Source organism: Panthera tigris, chromosome B1, assembly GCF_018350195.1.
Source record: "Panthera tigris isolate Pti1 chromosome B1, P.tigris_Pti1_mat1.1, whole genome shotgun sequence".
Classification (NCBI taxonomy): Eukaryota; Metazoa; Chordata; class Mammalia; order Carnivora; family Felidae; genus Panthera; species Panthera tigris.
Window position 1 is genome coordinate 138,269,553 of NC_056663.1, and position 17,156 is coordinate 138,286,708.

Here is a 17,156-nt window from a genome sequence, read left to right on the forward strand (position 1 = left end):
GAGTTTCATAGGGGCACCTGGGTGGCTCAGTTGGTTGAGCATCCGACTTCAGCTGAGGTCATGGTCTCACAGTTTGTGGATTTGAGCCCTGAATCAGGCTCTGTACTGACAGCTCAGAGCCTGGACCCTGCTTTGGGTTCTGTATCTCCTTCTCTCTCTGCCCCTCCCCCGCTCACACTCTTTCTCTCCCTCTCTCTCTCTCTCTCTGTCTCTCTCTCAAAAATAAACATTAAAGAACAAGTTTCATAAAATCTTGAACTTTTACACTACAGATTCCAATGTTAGATTACCTGTGGGCTATAGTCACCTCAGTGTCCACATACATTAAGCACACAGATACAGAAGATTATATTATCTGTATTCATTTTCCAATTTTCATTGCTTAAGATTTTGAAGAAAAGAAGAGAAAATTGTCCAGACTGTCATTCAGAGAGAAAGTTTCTTAAAGTCTTGGGACACAAGGAATTCTGTCTCAAGAATTTGTTCCTCATCCCTGGGAAATGTACCAACTGCATTTCTAAGAGACACACGTGGTTCTTGTAGGTAACTAGAGAATATACATCTCAGTCTTTATCAGCTGGAATAAACGGCTGCAAGGAGTAGGGAAATCAAGGGAGCGAATAAGGAAGAGGGGAACCTCAATAACGTGGATTTGCTAAAGTGGCTTTGAGCTGTCAAAGAGAAGTTGAGAAATTATTTTTGTAAAGGTTTTCAGGGTAGGGCAAGAGAAATGTTCATTTTAAATGACCCGAACCCTAGAGTCAGAAGGTAAATGAAAATGAGAAAAGAACTGAAACAAACCAAAACACAACAGACACAACATAGCTGTAAATACATAAGTATTGAAAACACAGCGATACCTTTTGTTTCATCCCTCATTTTCTTTATAAGCAAAACACAGACTTCTGTTGCACACTTTGTGCACCAACCTAACTTCAGGTTTATTACTAAGAGTGGGAACTCTCAGCAGCAAAATTTCTCAAGCATGGCCAAGATATTGGCAGGCTAGTTCATGAAAGTCGTCTTTGCTTTTTCTGTTATCCAAATTCAATGGCCAATTCTCAATGCTTTCTTACTCACCTCAGGAACACTTTCCTTGAAATATTCTCTTCACGTGGCTTCTGGGACCTCCCTTTCTCTATTTCTTTTCTCACACTGGTGGCTCTACCTCAGTCTTCATTGCTGGACCCTTATCCTCCAGCCCTCTCAGCATCAGGCCGCTTCAGTCCTTGATCCCTTTTCTGTCTACTCACTCCTCAGTTGGTATCATCAAGCCAGTAATATCATCTGATGATGCCCCAGAATCATACCTCCAGCTCTGACCTGTTTCCTGAATGCCAGACTCCTAAATTCAGCTGCCTGCTTAGCCTATTTGGACATCTACAACATAACTCTATTTGGATATTTCATAACCTGCTCTGTACCCCTGCACCCCCACCTCTGGCCCCCACTCCAGCTTTTCTTCTCTTGGTGAACGCTAGCTCCATTCCATAGGTCGAAACGCTAGCATCATTCTTGAATCCTTTTTTTCTCCCGCACACCACACTCACTCCATTAGCAATTCCTGTTGGCTTTACTATCTAAATAGATCCAGAATCCAACCACATCTCACCACCTTCACTTCTGCCATCCTTAGTTCAGGCTATTGGGCCTTACTTCCCCTACCACCAGCGCTGTCACGGGCCATTTTTGACACTTTTTTTTTTTAAAGCTTACTCTGACTGCTGTAAACTCCATCATCTGACTCAGAACGTATCCTGAGGCCCTTACCATCATCCACTAGCTTCACATGATACGGCCCCCATCTCTTCTACTCCCCACCTCCTTGCTTACTCATTCTGCCAGCAACCCTGCCCTCACTGTTCCCAGAACTCACGGCCTTTGTACCTGTTACCCTGCAGTCTTTTTCCTGCAGATAACAAGTGTGGCTCATTCCTCCCTCTCTCCACTGATACCGCCGCTCAATTGTCAACTTACGAAAGAGGCTTTTCCTATCCACTGGGTCTAAGAAAATCACACCTCTCTCTGTCACTCTGTCTCCTCCTTTATTTTTCTTTTTAGTGACTATCATCACCACCTGACAAATTATCTCTTGTGTATGTGTGTAATTTGTTAAGTGATGTGAAACTAATGAAACTATTTTCCTACATATATACATATACTTTTTATTCAATGTCAAAGGAGAAAGAATGGGGGAGGGTGGAAGGGAGGAAAAGAAAAGAAACTCAGTTGTAAATGGATCTGAGACGTTGGTCCTAGTGTCATGTTTTGGCTTTTCTTCAGCCCTCCCTTTTCCGGGATTGACCAAATGATGACCTACAATTTGATTCTCAAAGGAATTGAAAAAATGGATTTTCCCAGAAAGATAACAAGAAGGCCTGAGGATTTGATTCGCAGGCTTTGCAGGTGAGAATGAAAATTAAAAGCCCTAGTTCCTGGGGAATGTGTGAAGTGTTCTCATTTCTGTTTCCATGCATTTTAAAATTAGGTATAGGTTTACTTTTTGTACTTTTCTATGTAGCTAAATCATATTTAAAGAAAGTCATTTTCTGTTTTGTACTGGGAATTTGAGTTTACTTCATGTTTCAGAATCAAAGTACCTACTTCCAGTTTAAAAGAGATCCACATTTTTCAGCTCATCTTTGAGAACCGCCTTTATCTGTTAAAGGGCAAAATGAACCTTAGTTTAACAAAGGATTATCAACTTACCACCTTGTTATTTTGAGAGAAAATCAGTGGTGATGATGAAATGTTCCTAAAAGCCCTCTCAGCCTTCATTTTAAAAAACAGTACTTCCCTAGCCTTATTTTAAATTATTCTAAATTTCTGTTTACCCTTAAAAATAATTTATTGGAGAACAGAAGACTTCTGGACTTTGTGTTTTCACTTTATTTTGTCACTGTTTTCTTTTTTTTTCATATTTGAACTTTTTTTTATTTTAAATCATTACCATTGAGTAAATTTAGGATGTGAAACCTAACTGTAGGCTGCTGACAAATTTCTGCATGTTTCTAAGATTCCAGCTCAGATGTAAATGATTCTCGAAAGCTTTCTCTGGTTTCTTAGCAAAGTTGGTAAGATAGCATCCTCCTGTTCTTTTAAGCATTTATTCATAGCTCATTTAAAGCACTGGGGTACGTACGTCTATATACATACACACATGCCAGAAAAGGGCGTGTGGTTTTCATCTCCCTTTACTCAGCTGCCTAGTCTGTGGATATTGTTGAATAATGAATGAACAAATATATATATAAAAAATGTTAAATTTTAATTTAAAATTCACTGAGGCGGGGCGCCTGGGTGGCGCAGTCGGTTAAGCGTCCGACTTCAGCCAGGTCGCGATCTCGCGGTCAGTGAGTTCGAGCCCCGCGTCAGGCTCTGGGCTGATGGCTCGGAGCCTGGAGCCTGTTTCCGCTTCTATGTCTCCCTCTCTCTCTGCCCCTCCCCCGTTCATGCTCTGTCTCTCTCTGTCCCAAAAATAAATAAAAAAACGTTGGAAAAAATTTTTAAAATTCACTGAGGCATAATTACTATAAATTGCCTTTTCAAAAAACAATTTTTATTTTTTTTTAGGCAAAATCCAACGGAGAGACTTGGAAATCTGAAGAATGGAATCAATGACATTAAGAGACACAGGTACATAGCTAATTCTCTGCCAGAAAAAAAAAATTATAGAAAAAAAAATGAAGCTTCTCTCAGTAGGTTACAAGGGTCCCTTTAAGGATGCTCAGTTTTTCCTTTTTCGTGGTTTTCTTTTAAATTTGTGTTTTACTAGGTGCAGTTACAATAATCAGTCTCATTTCTTTACTGTTGGAAATTCACATCAAGAATGGATGAAGTTCTAAAACAAGTGACAAAATCACGTCTTTAAGTTATAGTGACTTAGCTTTTTATACACTGCTATTCTTATTTTTTTTCATATCAACTTGGATTCTATAGACGAGTTAATTTTTAATTTTGACTTTTGATTTATGAGTAAATTACAATATAATCTCTGTTGCCAATATTAAAGAGAAATCAACTGTTAAATAGTGTTTTTTTTTTTTTTAGTTTTAGTAATAATATCTATTTATTTTAAATATAATTTTCTTCTGACTAGCTCTCCAAATTTTGAAGCCTAGTGTTGTATTTTACTTTTGGGGTAAAGTGCGTTGATTTCCACAAAACCTCAAATAGTGTTTTAGCCTTATACAATAATCTAATATGCATCTCTTTGGCTCTGTGGATTTTTAAAGGTGGTCTTTAGAACCATTGGTAACTTGCATGAGTTATCCTCTTTGATGTGGTTGCATATGAGGAGTTAAAGCCTTTCAGATTTTTTTTTTTTTTTTTTTTTTTTTTTTTTTAGAGAGAGAACGCAAGCAGGGGAGAGGGCAGAGGGAGACAGAGAGAAAGAGAGAGAGAGAGAGAGAGAGAGAGAATCTTAAGCAGACTCTGTGCTTAGCGTGGAGCCCCATTCGGGGCTCAATTCCATGACCCTGGGATCATGACCTGAACTGAAATCAAGAGTCAGACGCTCAACTGACTGAGCCACCCATGTGCCCCCAGATTTTTTTTTAAATTGATGCCTAGCTAAATCCTGCAGTCCTCAAGATGTTTTAATTTTCCTCATGGTACACAGATATAAAATATCGCCTGTTGATAGTACTATTGATAAAAGAAAAACTAAATTTGAGAATTTCATCATTGAAAACATGTGAACTCGCTAAAGTGTTTTCTGTTCAGAAATGAAAACACCTCTCAGTATTTCATTCCTATCTGGATTTTTTTTTTTTTTTTTTTTTTTTTTTTTTTGTACTGAAGAAGCAGAGGCACATAAATGCAGCATGGAAATAAAGGGAGAGAAGCTTCTGAATAGAAACACTATTCATTTTGCTTTAACAGTAGTGGTGCAGCTTCAAAAAAAAAAAAAAAATCCCCTGCTGCCAGCCCTGCTCCATCTATTCATGAACTTACTTGAAATAAAGCCATGTATTCAACATTGTAAATTCATATTGGGCCTTGCCTTAAGGGTGTGTTAGGAGGGAGGGAGGATGATACAGACTCCTCTGCGCATTTAGAGACATCAAAATGCTTTTGGTATTTTATTGTTCTTTGTGATCCTTTGGATTGCCCTCCGTGTCAAGCTCCTTATTTGTCTTAGATTCCAATTTATCTTTCTTTCTCCATGCTGTTATCACAATTTCTGTTCTCATTATAAAATGACACATAAGCCCGCTATTCATATTAGGCAAACAAGTGTCCTGTCAGTTAAAGTCATTCTTCCAATATTATTGTCCTCCTTTCTCTCATTAAAGAAGCGTCTTCAGTTTTGCTCTGGGATGGTTGGGTTAACAGGCTCTGGTTTTATCTTTTATTTCTTATTTACCTGAGGCTCATTTAAATGTGGCTGTCAAATTGTGATTGGATGCACATACAAATTGGTACTAAAGGCTTTTCTCACGTCAGCGTGGTAATGAAGAATTTTGAATTTGCTTCCCTGTGGGGATTAATTTACCCACTCTTCTTAACAGGCAGGATGTTCTTTGCTGCATTAGGGTACAGTCAGAGTGCCGCACATGTGATAGAGGTCAGTAATGAGATGTACCAAATCTACACAGTGCCGTTCAGTGAACCCCAGGAGCTCAAAGACATCATTTCATCTGATTTTTGTAGTGCTTCTTATGATACAAAGCTGAGGCAAGGGGGACCTGAAAAAGAGATCTCTCCCTGCCTTCAAGTAGGAGGGTTCTAAAACCTTCCACATGTCTCCAAGGCTTAGAGCTTCCCTACTCAGTATATTCTTGGACTTAAAAAGAATATCTTTCTGAAATTTGCCATCAGATTTTCCCACTCTTCTCTAAAGTAAAACATATGCTTTTTTCTTAGAGAACCATTCATTTTAAGTTTGTATTTAAAAACAATACAGTTTAACATGGCCTGTTGTTGGTTGTCCATTCTGAGTTAAGTCACCTGAACTAAAAATAATCAGAGTGCCTCCTTCCCCTATTTCTGAGCTAACTTATAAACTAGGCACCGATCACGTCTTCCAACACCTATCTGAAAAGAGGGATAATATATTTGTAGGGTGCAATTAAATCTTTCCTGCTATATGGGGGAATAATTTGTTTCAGGTGTCTTAATGTTACCCTTAATAGGTCTAGCCACAAAAATTACTTTCAAAGAATAGCTTCTACGAGGCTTCTAAAAATGAAGAAGCAATTTATGTGCCATTGCTGCTAATATTTTTTTGGTGAATATTTTTCCCACATGGATGCATGCTGGCACTGGCATTACTTAAAATGTGGTTGGTGTCAAAAGGCCAAGTGTTAAGTGAATGGCCACTCATGTTAAGTAAATATTGCCATAAGTCAAATTGTAACAAGTACTCAGCGAAAAATGTATAGGCTCTTTGATTCGGTAGAGTAACAGCAGTGATTTTTATTAATATTTATGGAGTAGCTTCTGGGTAGAGAGCACTGTAAAATATGTTAAAAGAAATTGTGGCAATATCTGGTGGCAAAAGAAAAGAATCCACATAACTGTGCACCTAGAAATCCCTAAAAACGGAGCCTCAGTCTATGCAAAGAAGCTGATGGGTGGATCAAGGAGAGGACTTCTGTGGTTTTGTAGCAAGAACAGAGGAAGCCATACAGTTGGGGCTGCTGTCTGACTTTCACTCTTTGATTAGTGTCTCAACAGCTTTCACTAAAATGGCCCTTTCGGTTAAGAATGGCATCTGAAATGGAATGTACCAGAGCCTTCCCTCTGTTTATAGTACTTTTTGTCTTGCTAAGCTTAGACTTGGAATGGGGAAGCCAGAGACTGAATGAAGACCAACTCCAGGGGTGGGAAGAGATTAGAAAAGATGGAAAAGCATAGGGAGCCTGGGTGGCTTAGTCAGTTAAACATCCCACTCTTGATTTTGGCTCAGGTCATGATCTCACCATTTGTGAGTTCTAGCCCCGTGTCAGGCTCTGTGCTGTCAGTGAAGCCTGCTTGGGATTCTCTGTCTCCCTCCGTCTCTGCCCCTCCCCAGTTCACATTCTCTCTCACTCAAAAATAAATAAATGAACATTAAAAAAAAAAAAAAGATGGAACAACATAACTTCTGGCATGGCTCACAGACAGGAGTGGGACAGCCTCCCAAAATCACCCAACCTTCAGCCTCACATCTCTACCAAGGCCCTGCCGCATCACGGCCCCCTGTGGTCATGCTCCACACAGCAGCCAGAATTATCCTTTGGAAGTGTGCTTAGATTCCGTCATTTCCTTAGAACTTTCTTTTTTTTCTTCTTCCTTTTTTAAATCTCTTTTTAAGTTTATTTATTCTGAGAGAGAGAGAGAGAGAGAGAGACAGAGAGAGAGAGAGAGACAGAGAGAGGGACACGAGCGGGGGAGTGACATAGAGTAAAGGAGCAAGAGAATCCCAAGCAGGCTTCTCACTGACAGTGTGATGTCACTGAGAGTGACTTTTTTCCTCTTCCTACTTCGATTTGACACATTTTGTTAAGTTTGCTTTTTTAATTTATTCTGAGAGAGAAAGCAAGTGGGGATCGGGAGCAGAGAGAGAGGTAGTGAGAGAATCCCAGGCAGGCTCTGTACTGTCGGTGCATGGGGCCTGATGCAGGGCCGAAACTCACAAACCGTGAGATCATGACCTGAGCCAAGATCAAGAGTCGGACGCTTCACTGACTGAGCCATCCAGGTGCCCCTTGCTTAGAACTTTCTAATGGCTTCCCATTAAGAATAAAATCCTGATTCCATACTATGTTCTACAAGACTTACGTGGCCTGGCCTCTGGCCAGTTCTCAGATACCTTATTTTTTGTTCTAGTTTCCTCTCCATTCACCACCCCTCAGCTCATTTCCATCACTTCCTTTCATTTAGGGCCTTGCCACGAGTTTTCCCATGGATCTCCCCTCTCTTCATTCCAGCCGGTCCTAACATCCTCAGTTACCTGCCACCACGTTATTCCCTTTTATCTTCTTAGTCCTTACTAGTATCTGAAATTAAGTATTAGTATTGTTTATTTGTTTTGTTTATTCCCTTGTAAACTCCTACCAAAATATAAATATCCTAAAAGCAGGACCTTTGTTTGTTTGTTTGTTTGTTTGTTTGTTTTTGATGCCTGGGACCAAACTGATTTTCCATAAATTGTGCTGGCGAGCTTTTCAATAGAAAAGATCAGTGGGTATAGAAGAGTATTATTACATGTTCCTTATAAGATTCCGAGAGACAGAATACATTATTTACATCCAAGAGAAGCAAGGCCTCCTTACTTCTACTGTTGCATTTCCAACCCACCAAGTTTGATATGTGTCCTAAAGACCAGATCATTACATTTATTTATTTATTTATTTATTTATTTATTTATTTATTTTCTTCTTCTTTTTTTTTTAATGTTTTTATTTACTTTTGAGAGAGAGAGAGAGAGATTGGGAGAGAGCAAAAGCAGGGGAGGGGAAGAGTGAGAGGGAGGCAGAGGATCTGGAGAGGGAGGCTGACAGCACAGAGCTTAACGCAGGGCTCAAACTCATGAACCATGAGATCATGACCTGAGCCAAAGTTGTACACTTAACTGACTGAGCCACCCAGGCACCCCCAGATAATTTTATTTTTAGATTAATGATGTGGAAGCAATAAATAAAAAGAAACTTCATCTGGCTATCAGCTTAACCTCATTACAGATTATTGTAAAATACCTTTTTATCTTGGAGCTTTTTGTATACAAATCACCAAGAGCGCCACCAAGGTGGAATGATATTCTAAGACATGATAGGAAGAGGTTATGCATAAGTGTCTTCTCTTGAAGAGTCATTCAGTCATTCAACAAACATTTATTGAGCCTGGTTTGATGACTAGTCTTGCTCCTAGTGTCAGGGACACAGAAGGAAAGCAAACAGATGAAAATTCTTGTCCTCATGGAGCTAGCATCCTAGCGGGGAAGATAGGATGAACAGGATAGCTAAGTAAAGTAGATGGCAGATACATCAAATAGCAGAGAACTAAAGCAGGAAGGAGGATAGGAAGTGGGGTGGGGGGGTATGGAGGTGAGATGTTACATTGGATGGTCAAAGAAGACCTCACTAAGAAAATGATCTTTGAGAAAAGACCTGACAGTGTTGAGGGAACAAACCACATGCAGATCTGGGGAAAGAACCATCTAGCTTTGAGTGCAAAGGTCTGCAAGTGGGAGCATCTCTGCCTTGTTGGAAGAACGAGGAAGAAGAAAGGAAGGAAAGTAGGACGGTGGTGAGGTGGGGTATGGGGTGGTGGTGGAAAGGGTGGTGTGCAAGGCCTTAGGGGTTACAGTGAAGTCTTGGCCTTTCACACTGAGCAAAATGGGAAGCATTGGAGAGGGGGGGGTTGAACAAAGGTCTGACGTGATGTGACTTATGTTTTAAATGATCACACTTGCTGCTCAGTGATTTCCTGTGGACAAAAGCAGGAAGACCTCTTGGGAAGTTATTGCAATAATACAGGTGAGGAATAGTAATGGCTTGGCCCATGCTGGTAGAGTGAAGGTGATGAGAATTTTTCACATTCTGAATTCAGATAGATTTTGAAGGTAACACTGACAAGATTTGCATTTGGACTGAAGTAGAGATGAGAGAAAGGATAAGTCCAAGGTCTTTGGTTGGAGCAACTGGAAGAGTTGAGGCCAGCTCGTTGGGGGAACATTTGGACCTCCAGTGTGGGCCTGCTACATGCTAGATGCAGGTTAGACACCTACTTAGGAGATGGGGAATAGCAGCTGTAGCTATTAGCCTGGGAAGCAATGGAGAGCTCTTGATTGGAAATAGAAATGGTTAACCAGTGTATAAATGCAGTCCAAAGCTATAAGACTGAATGAGTTTACCCAGGAAACGAGGGTAGTTGAAAAAAGAAGGTTCAAGGACTGAGCCCTGGAGCACACCGATTTCCTTTGGAAAGAGCAGTGGGAAAGGAGGGACAGCACCCAAAAAGGTAGGAGAATAACATGTCTTGGAAGCCAAGTGAAAACAGTATTTCAGGAAGCCTGAGTGATGAACCATGGCGAATGCTCATAGGTTAAGTAAGACAAAAACTGAGAATCGAAGAGTTCACAGGAGTGAAGGGGGTGAATGCTGATTGCATTCAGGAGAAATACAGGTGCAGTCAGGAGAAAATCGGTAAGTAGAGGGATTAGATCATTCTTCCAAGGAGTTTTCCTGTGGTCGGGGGAGAAAAATAAAGTGAAACTTGGATGGGCACTCAGGTCAAGGGAGGGCATTTTGGGGGTGCCTGGGTGGCTCAGTTGGTTAAGCGTCTGACTCTTGATATTGGCTCAGGTCATTATTTCAGGATTCGTGAGTTTGAGCCCCACGTTGCGCTCTATGCTGACAGTGTGGAGCCTGCTTGGGACACTCTCTCTCTCTCTCTCTCTCTCTCTCTCTCTCTGTCTCTCTCTCTGCCCCTCCTGTGCTCTCTCTGTCTCTCTCTCTCTCTCTCTCTCTCTGTCTCAAAATAAATAAATAAAATTTAAAAACAAAGGGAAGGTGTTTTTGTCGTTGGGAGAAATAAAATGCCCCCATACTGATGGGAACCATCTAGCAGGTAGACATTAAAGATTCAAGAGAGAGGACAACGGCAGATACATCCTTCTGAATAGAGACGTCTCCAGGATCAAGTACCCAGTGGAGGAGCTGAGCTGAGCTTACCGAGTTAACCCTGGTGCACCAGGGATGCAAGCACGCGGATGTGGACAGGCAGGCAGTTATGCTGGTAGGGGATTGTGGCAACTCAGTTTTTTTCAGTGAAACAGGAAGCCAGGTCACCATTTGGGAGTGAGGATGGAGGTGGGGAAGGTTTCTGGAAGTTTGAGGAGGGAGGGCCAAGTATGAATTATGAGTCTAGGGGAGTGTGACAATGGGTGGGACAACAGGGAAATCTAGACCAGTTGCTGGGCAGCATTAACTGCCCCCTTGAGGTTAGTGGGCATGGATTTAATGTGACAGCAGACTACCAGACAGACATGCATTTTTCCACCGGCCACTTGCAGCTGCACTGTCCTGGGTGGGGCGAGGGCAACAGAATGGACTGACAGACACCTTGATGTGTTAAGAGTTGATCTGGCGAGTAATATTCCTCTGTACTGTTTTTACTTCTCAGGTGGTTAAATGGTTTTAATTGGGAGGGACTGAAAGCGCGGAACCTTCCATCACCTTTACAAAGAGAGGTATGGTATCTACTCTACTCCATTTGTCATAGTTTCTGTTTTTATAAGCAGAATAGGGGTGTCTTCGTGTGTGCCACAGTTTAGATTTTTTAATCGGTTTTTAAAAGTCAGTGAAAATGTCACAGCAGTTGTGATTATAGGGACTAAGTAGTAGCATTTCTTATTTGATGGCGATTAGCTCAATTCTCAGGAACCAGTTACATATAAATCTAAGTCCCCATGTCGTTGGTGTTGGTCAGACTGACAAAGGGCTCTAGAAGTATATAATATGAATCATACGTATTATTTAAAATTTTCTAGTTAGCCATAGGAAAACGAAATGGGTGAAATTAATTTTAATCACTACAGCGTATTAAAAACTTGCCGTTTTGATGTGTCATCAATATAAAATTTTAATGAGATGTCACGTTCATTTTTCCATACTGTTTTTGAAATCCCAAGTGGATTTCACAGTTACAGCAATCTCACTTTGAACTAGCCACCTTCCACGTGCTCAGTCACCACCTGTGGCTGGTTGGACAGCCCAGCTCTAGAGAAAGCAGATCATCTGCTAACTTGCAAGGGGAAGAATGACTCAGGAATGATCTAGGTCAACACCCTACAGGCTCTATGCGGTGTTCTCGTTACTGGAATTTTAAAGATCTGTGACTCCCTCGTACATTTTTAGATTGACATCTCAGTGTTTTCATCACATGCTTAAATTATTGTGAAGGATGTGATTTCTAGTTTGTTGTAAATATTGACATTTTGAAGTAAAACATTCCTCCTTTAAATATATGCAATGTGATCTAAATACCAGTGAGATTTGATGCCCATCAGCCACTTAAAAAATACAGACAGCGGGGCGCCTGGGTGGCTCAGTGGGTTAAACATCTGACTCTTGATTTTGGCTCAGGTCATGATCTCATGGTTCCTGAGATGGAGCCCCGCCTTGGGCTCTGCGCTGACAGCTCAGAACCGGCTTGGGATTCTCTATTTCTGCCCCTCTCCCCCCCACCCCACCTTATGCTCTTTCTCTCTCTCTCTCTGTCTCTGTCTCTGTCTCTGTCTCTCGAAGTAAAAAAATATACTTAAAAAATAAAAAATACTGACAGCAATATTACATAATTCTTTTTTCTCCCTGAATTTATATTTTTATATTCCCGTCTTATTTTCCCTAAAAAAAATTATTTATGTAAAAGTATTCCTATGCTTGCCAGTATTTGAGTATTCTTTAAATGCCTTTGAACTATAGTTTTCTAAATTTTAAAATCCCTGTGAAAAAACAGAAATTTCTGTGACAACATAAGTATTTCTTGTGGATTCAGTTATAATTACATTTTTATAGCATTGAGTATCCATCAACAGAAATATGTTATAAAATTTTAAAGTAAGTATTTAACAAATATTTCCTGAAAAGAGAGAAATGTCACTTATTAAAAAAAATGGGATCAGGGGGTGCCTGCATGGCTCAGTAGGTTGAGCGTCCAACTCTTGATTTTGCCCGAGTCATGGGATCGGGCTCACTGGGCTCAAGATTCTCTCTCTCTCTCTCTGCCCCTCTCTCCCACTCATGCTGTGTCTCTCTCTCTGAAATTAAATAATAATAATAAAAATAACAATAATAATAAAAGAATGGGAATGGGTTCAGGGTCCACATCAATTCTATTTCTTTTTAAAATTATATTGGGTGGCTCAGTTGGTTAAACGTCTGACTTTGGCTCAGGTCATGATCTCACTGCTCATGAGTTCAAGCCCCGCATGGGGTTCTGTGCTGACAGCTCAGAGCCTGGAGCCTGTTTTGGATTCTGTGTCTCCCTGTCTGTCTGCCCGTCCCCTGCTTGTGCTCTCTCTCTCTATTTATCTCTTTCTCAAAAATAAATAAATACAAAAAATATTTAAAATTATATGGATATAAATGCTAAGAGCTGTGTTCACATAGATAAGTAGGAATGGAAGGTTTTATATTAGCAGTGTTGCTTTGAATACCTTATGAGTGATCTCCAACCTCCTCTAAAAACACATTATGACCTTCCATAAGTAGTATTTGTACTGATTTATCAGCTGAGAGTCCAGTTGTGTACTTTTAAATTTTGTTTGCAAGCAAATAATTGAAAACCATCTGATTTGCAAAATAGTTTAATTCCAGAATCATTTCACTCTTTGAACAGGGTCAGTCATATTTTAAATTGGCCCTTTGGCATTCTGGAAACTTTATATGGGTCAATTAACCGTATAAAAATCCACTTTTATAAAGTGGAAAAAGTATTTAAAAGTGGCAAATTTTGATTTTTTAAAAATATTTGCTGTTAAAATGTTTTTCAATCTGAAAAAAAAAAAAGATATAATTTCTACCACTTTTTCCTTTGGATGTACCTCCTCAGGCCAGGAAGCTTCTATTGAATGTAATGCAGTGATCAGATCCATTGAGGCTCAAAAATGATAATTGGTAGGGGCACCTGGGTGGCTCAGTTGGGTGAGCGTCCAACTTCGGCTCAGGTCACGATCTCGCGGTTCATGGGTTTGAGCCCCGCATCGGGCTCTGTGCTGACAGCTCAGAGCCTGGAGCCTGCTTTGGATTCTGTGTCTCCTTCTCTCTCTGCGCCTCCCCCACTTGTGCTCTGTCTCTCTCTATCAAAAATAAATAAATGTAAAAAAATTTTTTTAATGATAAATGGTCATCTTTTCCTTACATGTAACTTACCAGTGGTTGCAGTATAAAATCGTTGTTCAAATATAGGAAGCATTACCTGTATATAATAGCTTGCTCAGTCAACGTTCTCCTCACCTTTGGTTTAATTCTTCCTCTATTAGCTCAGTGGACCCACAGACCACAGCTACTTTGACAAGTATCCCCCTGAAAAGGGTGTGCCTCCAGATGAACTGTCAGGCTGGGATAAAGACTTCTGACAGAAGAAAAGATGATTACTGCCGATACATACAGAAGAAGAGTGTAAGGACCAATAACCCAGTAGTGACCATTTCTCTCTTTGGAGTATTATCATATCTTTTGGAAGACCATTAGGGAAGAGGAATCCCTGGCCATGAGCTGGGTGGACGATGTGGCTATGAAGGTGGTTCTGAATTATAATGTCTCATTTAGATGCTGTGAATTATTCATGTGTTCTATTCTTCGCTTTTCTCAAATGCTGAAGGCTATCCTATTCCCCTCTCCACAGTCTGAACCAGTTGTGCTGATGGGGCACCATTTTCTCTGCAATCTGTTGCTCCATCCCAATCATACTTGTCTCCTTTGAATCCTAATAAGGTTTAAAAAGTGTCTTGCCTTTGAGCAACTAAGTCACGCAAATGGAAGGAAGAACAGGGGTGAGCTTTAGAAGGCTTCCCCTGTGACAGCAATTCCATGTAAGCATTACGGCATCTCAAAGTCGTGGTTTGCAGAAATCTTTGTAGTCCATACAAGCTCTTGATTTTCACCTGCATTCCAGCTAAAAACATGTTAACATGTTTCTGGTGCTGGTCTGGGAAAGGCAAGTTTAAGTATTAGTGGTACCACTTCCTAACATAAATGAGTTAATTCATCCAGCCAGTAATTATATTCCATTGGGGAACTTGGAAAAAATAAAGCAAAAAATATTTTTCATTCTCCTGTGACCAGCTGTGATACCTCAGAGGCTTTTCAAAAGCCTTGTTAAAAGTAGTTATAATGTGTGATCAGGTGATGGGCCTTTGGAAAGGTTTTATCTTATATGCTAAATATTTTCCCAATCAAAGTAGAAAACGCACAGGCACAAAATCGTGAAGGCTTTTTCTTCTCGTTAAATATGGAGGAGAATAATTTCTAATGGGTCAGGTTGCTGACTCTGAAACCCTGAGATATTTTGGCCAGTTCTATGAATGTTGCTGTTAATCAATCAAGAGTATAGAATAACCACAGTTAATTTTTAATGAAAGTCCCATTGACTAATGTTGATGCACTGTAATCACTGTTGCATCAATAACTTTTTAAGGAGATTTGAGTCATGGATGTGTTTATAATTTTAGATTTTTGAGGTAGGCAAGCACCTCGGGAAGTCATAGGACTTAAGTAAAAGGGACATCCAGGATGTGCCCTTCTGTCTTCTCACAGCCTTCCAGATGATGAATAGACTAGTTTCAATGGCATTGGATGCCAGTGCCTAAGAAGTTTACTAGAGAATGTTTTTATGTATCGACCAAAATCCTACCAAATGGATGGGAAGCAGACTTTCTCTGTATCTTTTTGATCTGGCAGAGTAAAAATAACATCTAAGTTCCTGCATTATTCAAGCTTCTGGTTATATTTTCACATGCTAATGTTCTATGGGAAAAGCAACCTCTACCCACTCTCCACCCATATTTTCAGCATTCAGAAAGAGTCAGCTATATGCTTCCTGAAAAGTCAAACCAGTTAAGTGAGGCCCAACCCAAGAAGGTGCATCCTTAACAAACTGAATTTCCACATTTAGAGAATCCTTTTGCTGAACCAAAGAATTTTTGTTTCCTGGAGTAGTATTTTTAAAGATTATGTATTGTACATAGACAAAGCATTTTTAATAGGATCAACATAACCTGCTTAATGAATTTCTAAGATTTTTAAGAGATTTTTATTTGCATTTGGTTTGTAAGCATTGTATGTTTTTCATGTATATATTTTTAAATTGCCCACCTATAAATGTAGAAAATTTATGCATTGGATGGATATTAGAATTATATAGTTATAATAATAATTAATATTCTCAAAGGAGATCAATAGTTGTAATTCAAAAAAGACTTACATACATACAATAAAAACCAACTGAGAGTACTACAGTTTTATTTTGCCTGTGATTGGCCATATCAGTATACAATCTCCACATTTGATTTTATTTTGTTTCCTTTACAGTACTTTATAAAGACGAAGAAATGAACCATCATATAATCCCAATAATTCCACTGTTTCCTAGCTGGGTGACCTTGGGAAACTGAGTTCACTACTTTGAGTAGAGCACTAGCTTTCTCACCTGTAGAAGAAGGCATGGTAAAGTGGTACCTACTTTAGAGGCCTGTTTCAGGCCTTAACAAAGACACCCAAAGAGTCCTTTGCTGATATCTGTGAAATAATCAATGCTGCATAGGTGGGAGCTACTGTTACCGTCTCTGTTAGAATCAAAGGGGACTTAATAACCATTTAGTCTTGACCCTATGTATCATTGATAATCTGTATGTACAGTTGTTCCAATTAAAATCAGTATTTATCTTCTTCTTTTAAATCATGAAGTAAAGATGAAAAATTAATCCTCACCAAAATGAAGTGCTTTATTAACAGCTCACCTACATTTCTAAACTCTAATTTTTTATGAATTAAGGACATATATGTGTATATATATTCTTAGAAAATACAGCCCATCGTATTCCTGATCATTAAATCATTCTTATTCTCTCTTTTCCAAATGCAAGGTTAAGTTTTCATTCTTGAGGCTCTTCTCTTTGGGGCCAACTTTTCACAAGTGTAGTTTCTGAATATTTTCTCTAAATGTGAAAACGTCTGGAGGGAGAAGAATATAATGATGAAAAGTAAGAGTTTTGAAGTTAAAAAGATCTGGGTTTGAATTCTAGCTCTGCCCAGATTTGTGTGAACAGTAAACCATATCTTTATTCATCTGTAACTCAGAGATATACATGTAAAGCTTTGGAGTATTGGGCCAGAATATTAATACTTGTAGGTCACTGATAATAACCATTTGGAAATAAATATATACATATATTTCTTTTGGCATAATAATAAATCCTTGTTCTTTATTGCTAGGCATTGTGCTAGGGGTATTTACATCTTTTATCTGATTCACACAAGATTCTAAAGTAATCATAAACGTACTGACTGTTGATTGCCCTCAAAGCTAGACATTGGCTTCCATGTGCATTTCATTCACAATTTCACTGTTGTGGTTTTTCCTAGCTTAGTCCCAGTTATTATGAGTATATAACAACCACAATTTAGTTGCTTAGAACAACGGTTTTATTATTATCCTAGATTCCG

General features: G+C 39.5%; 1 protein-coding gene across 1 annotated transcript in view; it reads left to right on the plus strand.

Annotated features, from left to right (window-relative positions):
• Window positions 1-16,351, plus strand: part of PRKG2 (protein kinase cGMP-dependent 2) — a 103,288-nt gene extending 86,937 nt beyond the window's left edge. The window contains exons 16-20 of the mRNA XM_042982718.1: window positions 2,284-2,406; window positions 3,574-3,636; window positions 11,113-11,179; window positions 13,973-14,111; window positions 16,023-16,351. Coding sequence (XP_042838652.1) covers window positions 2,284-2,406; window positions 3,574-3,636; window positions 11,113-11,179; window positions 13,973-14,068 — 349 coding nt within the window. The 3' untranslated portion in view covers window positions 14,069-14,111; window positions 16,023-16,351. The remainder of the gene's footprint in view (window positions 1-2,283; window positions 2,407-3,573; window positions 3,637-11,112; window positions 11,180-13,972; window positions 14,112-16,022) is intronic.
• The last annotated feature ends 805 nt before the right edge of the window (window positions 16,352-17,156 follow it).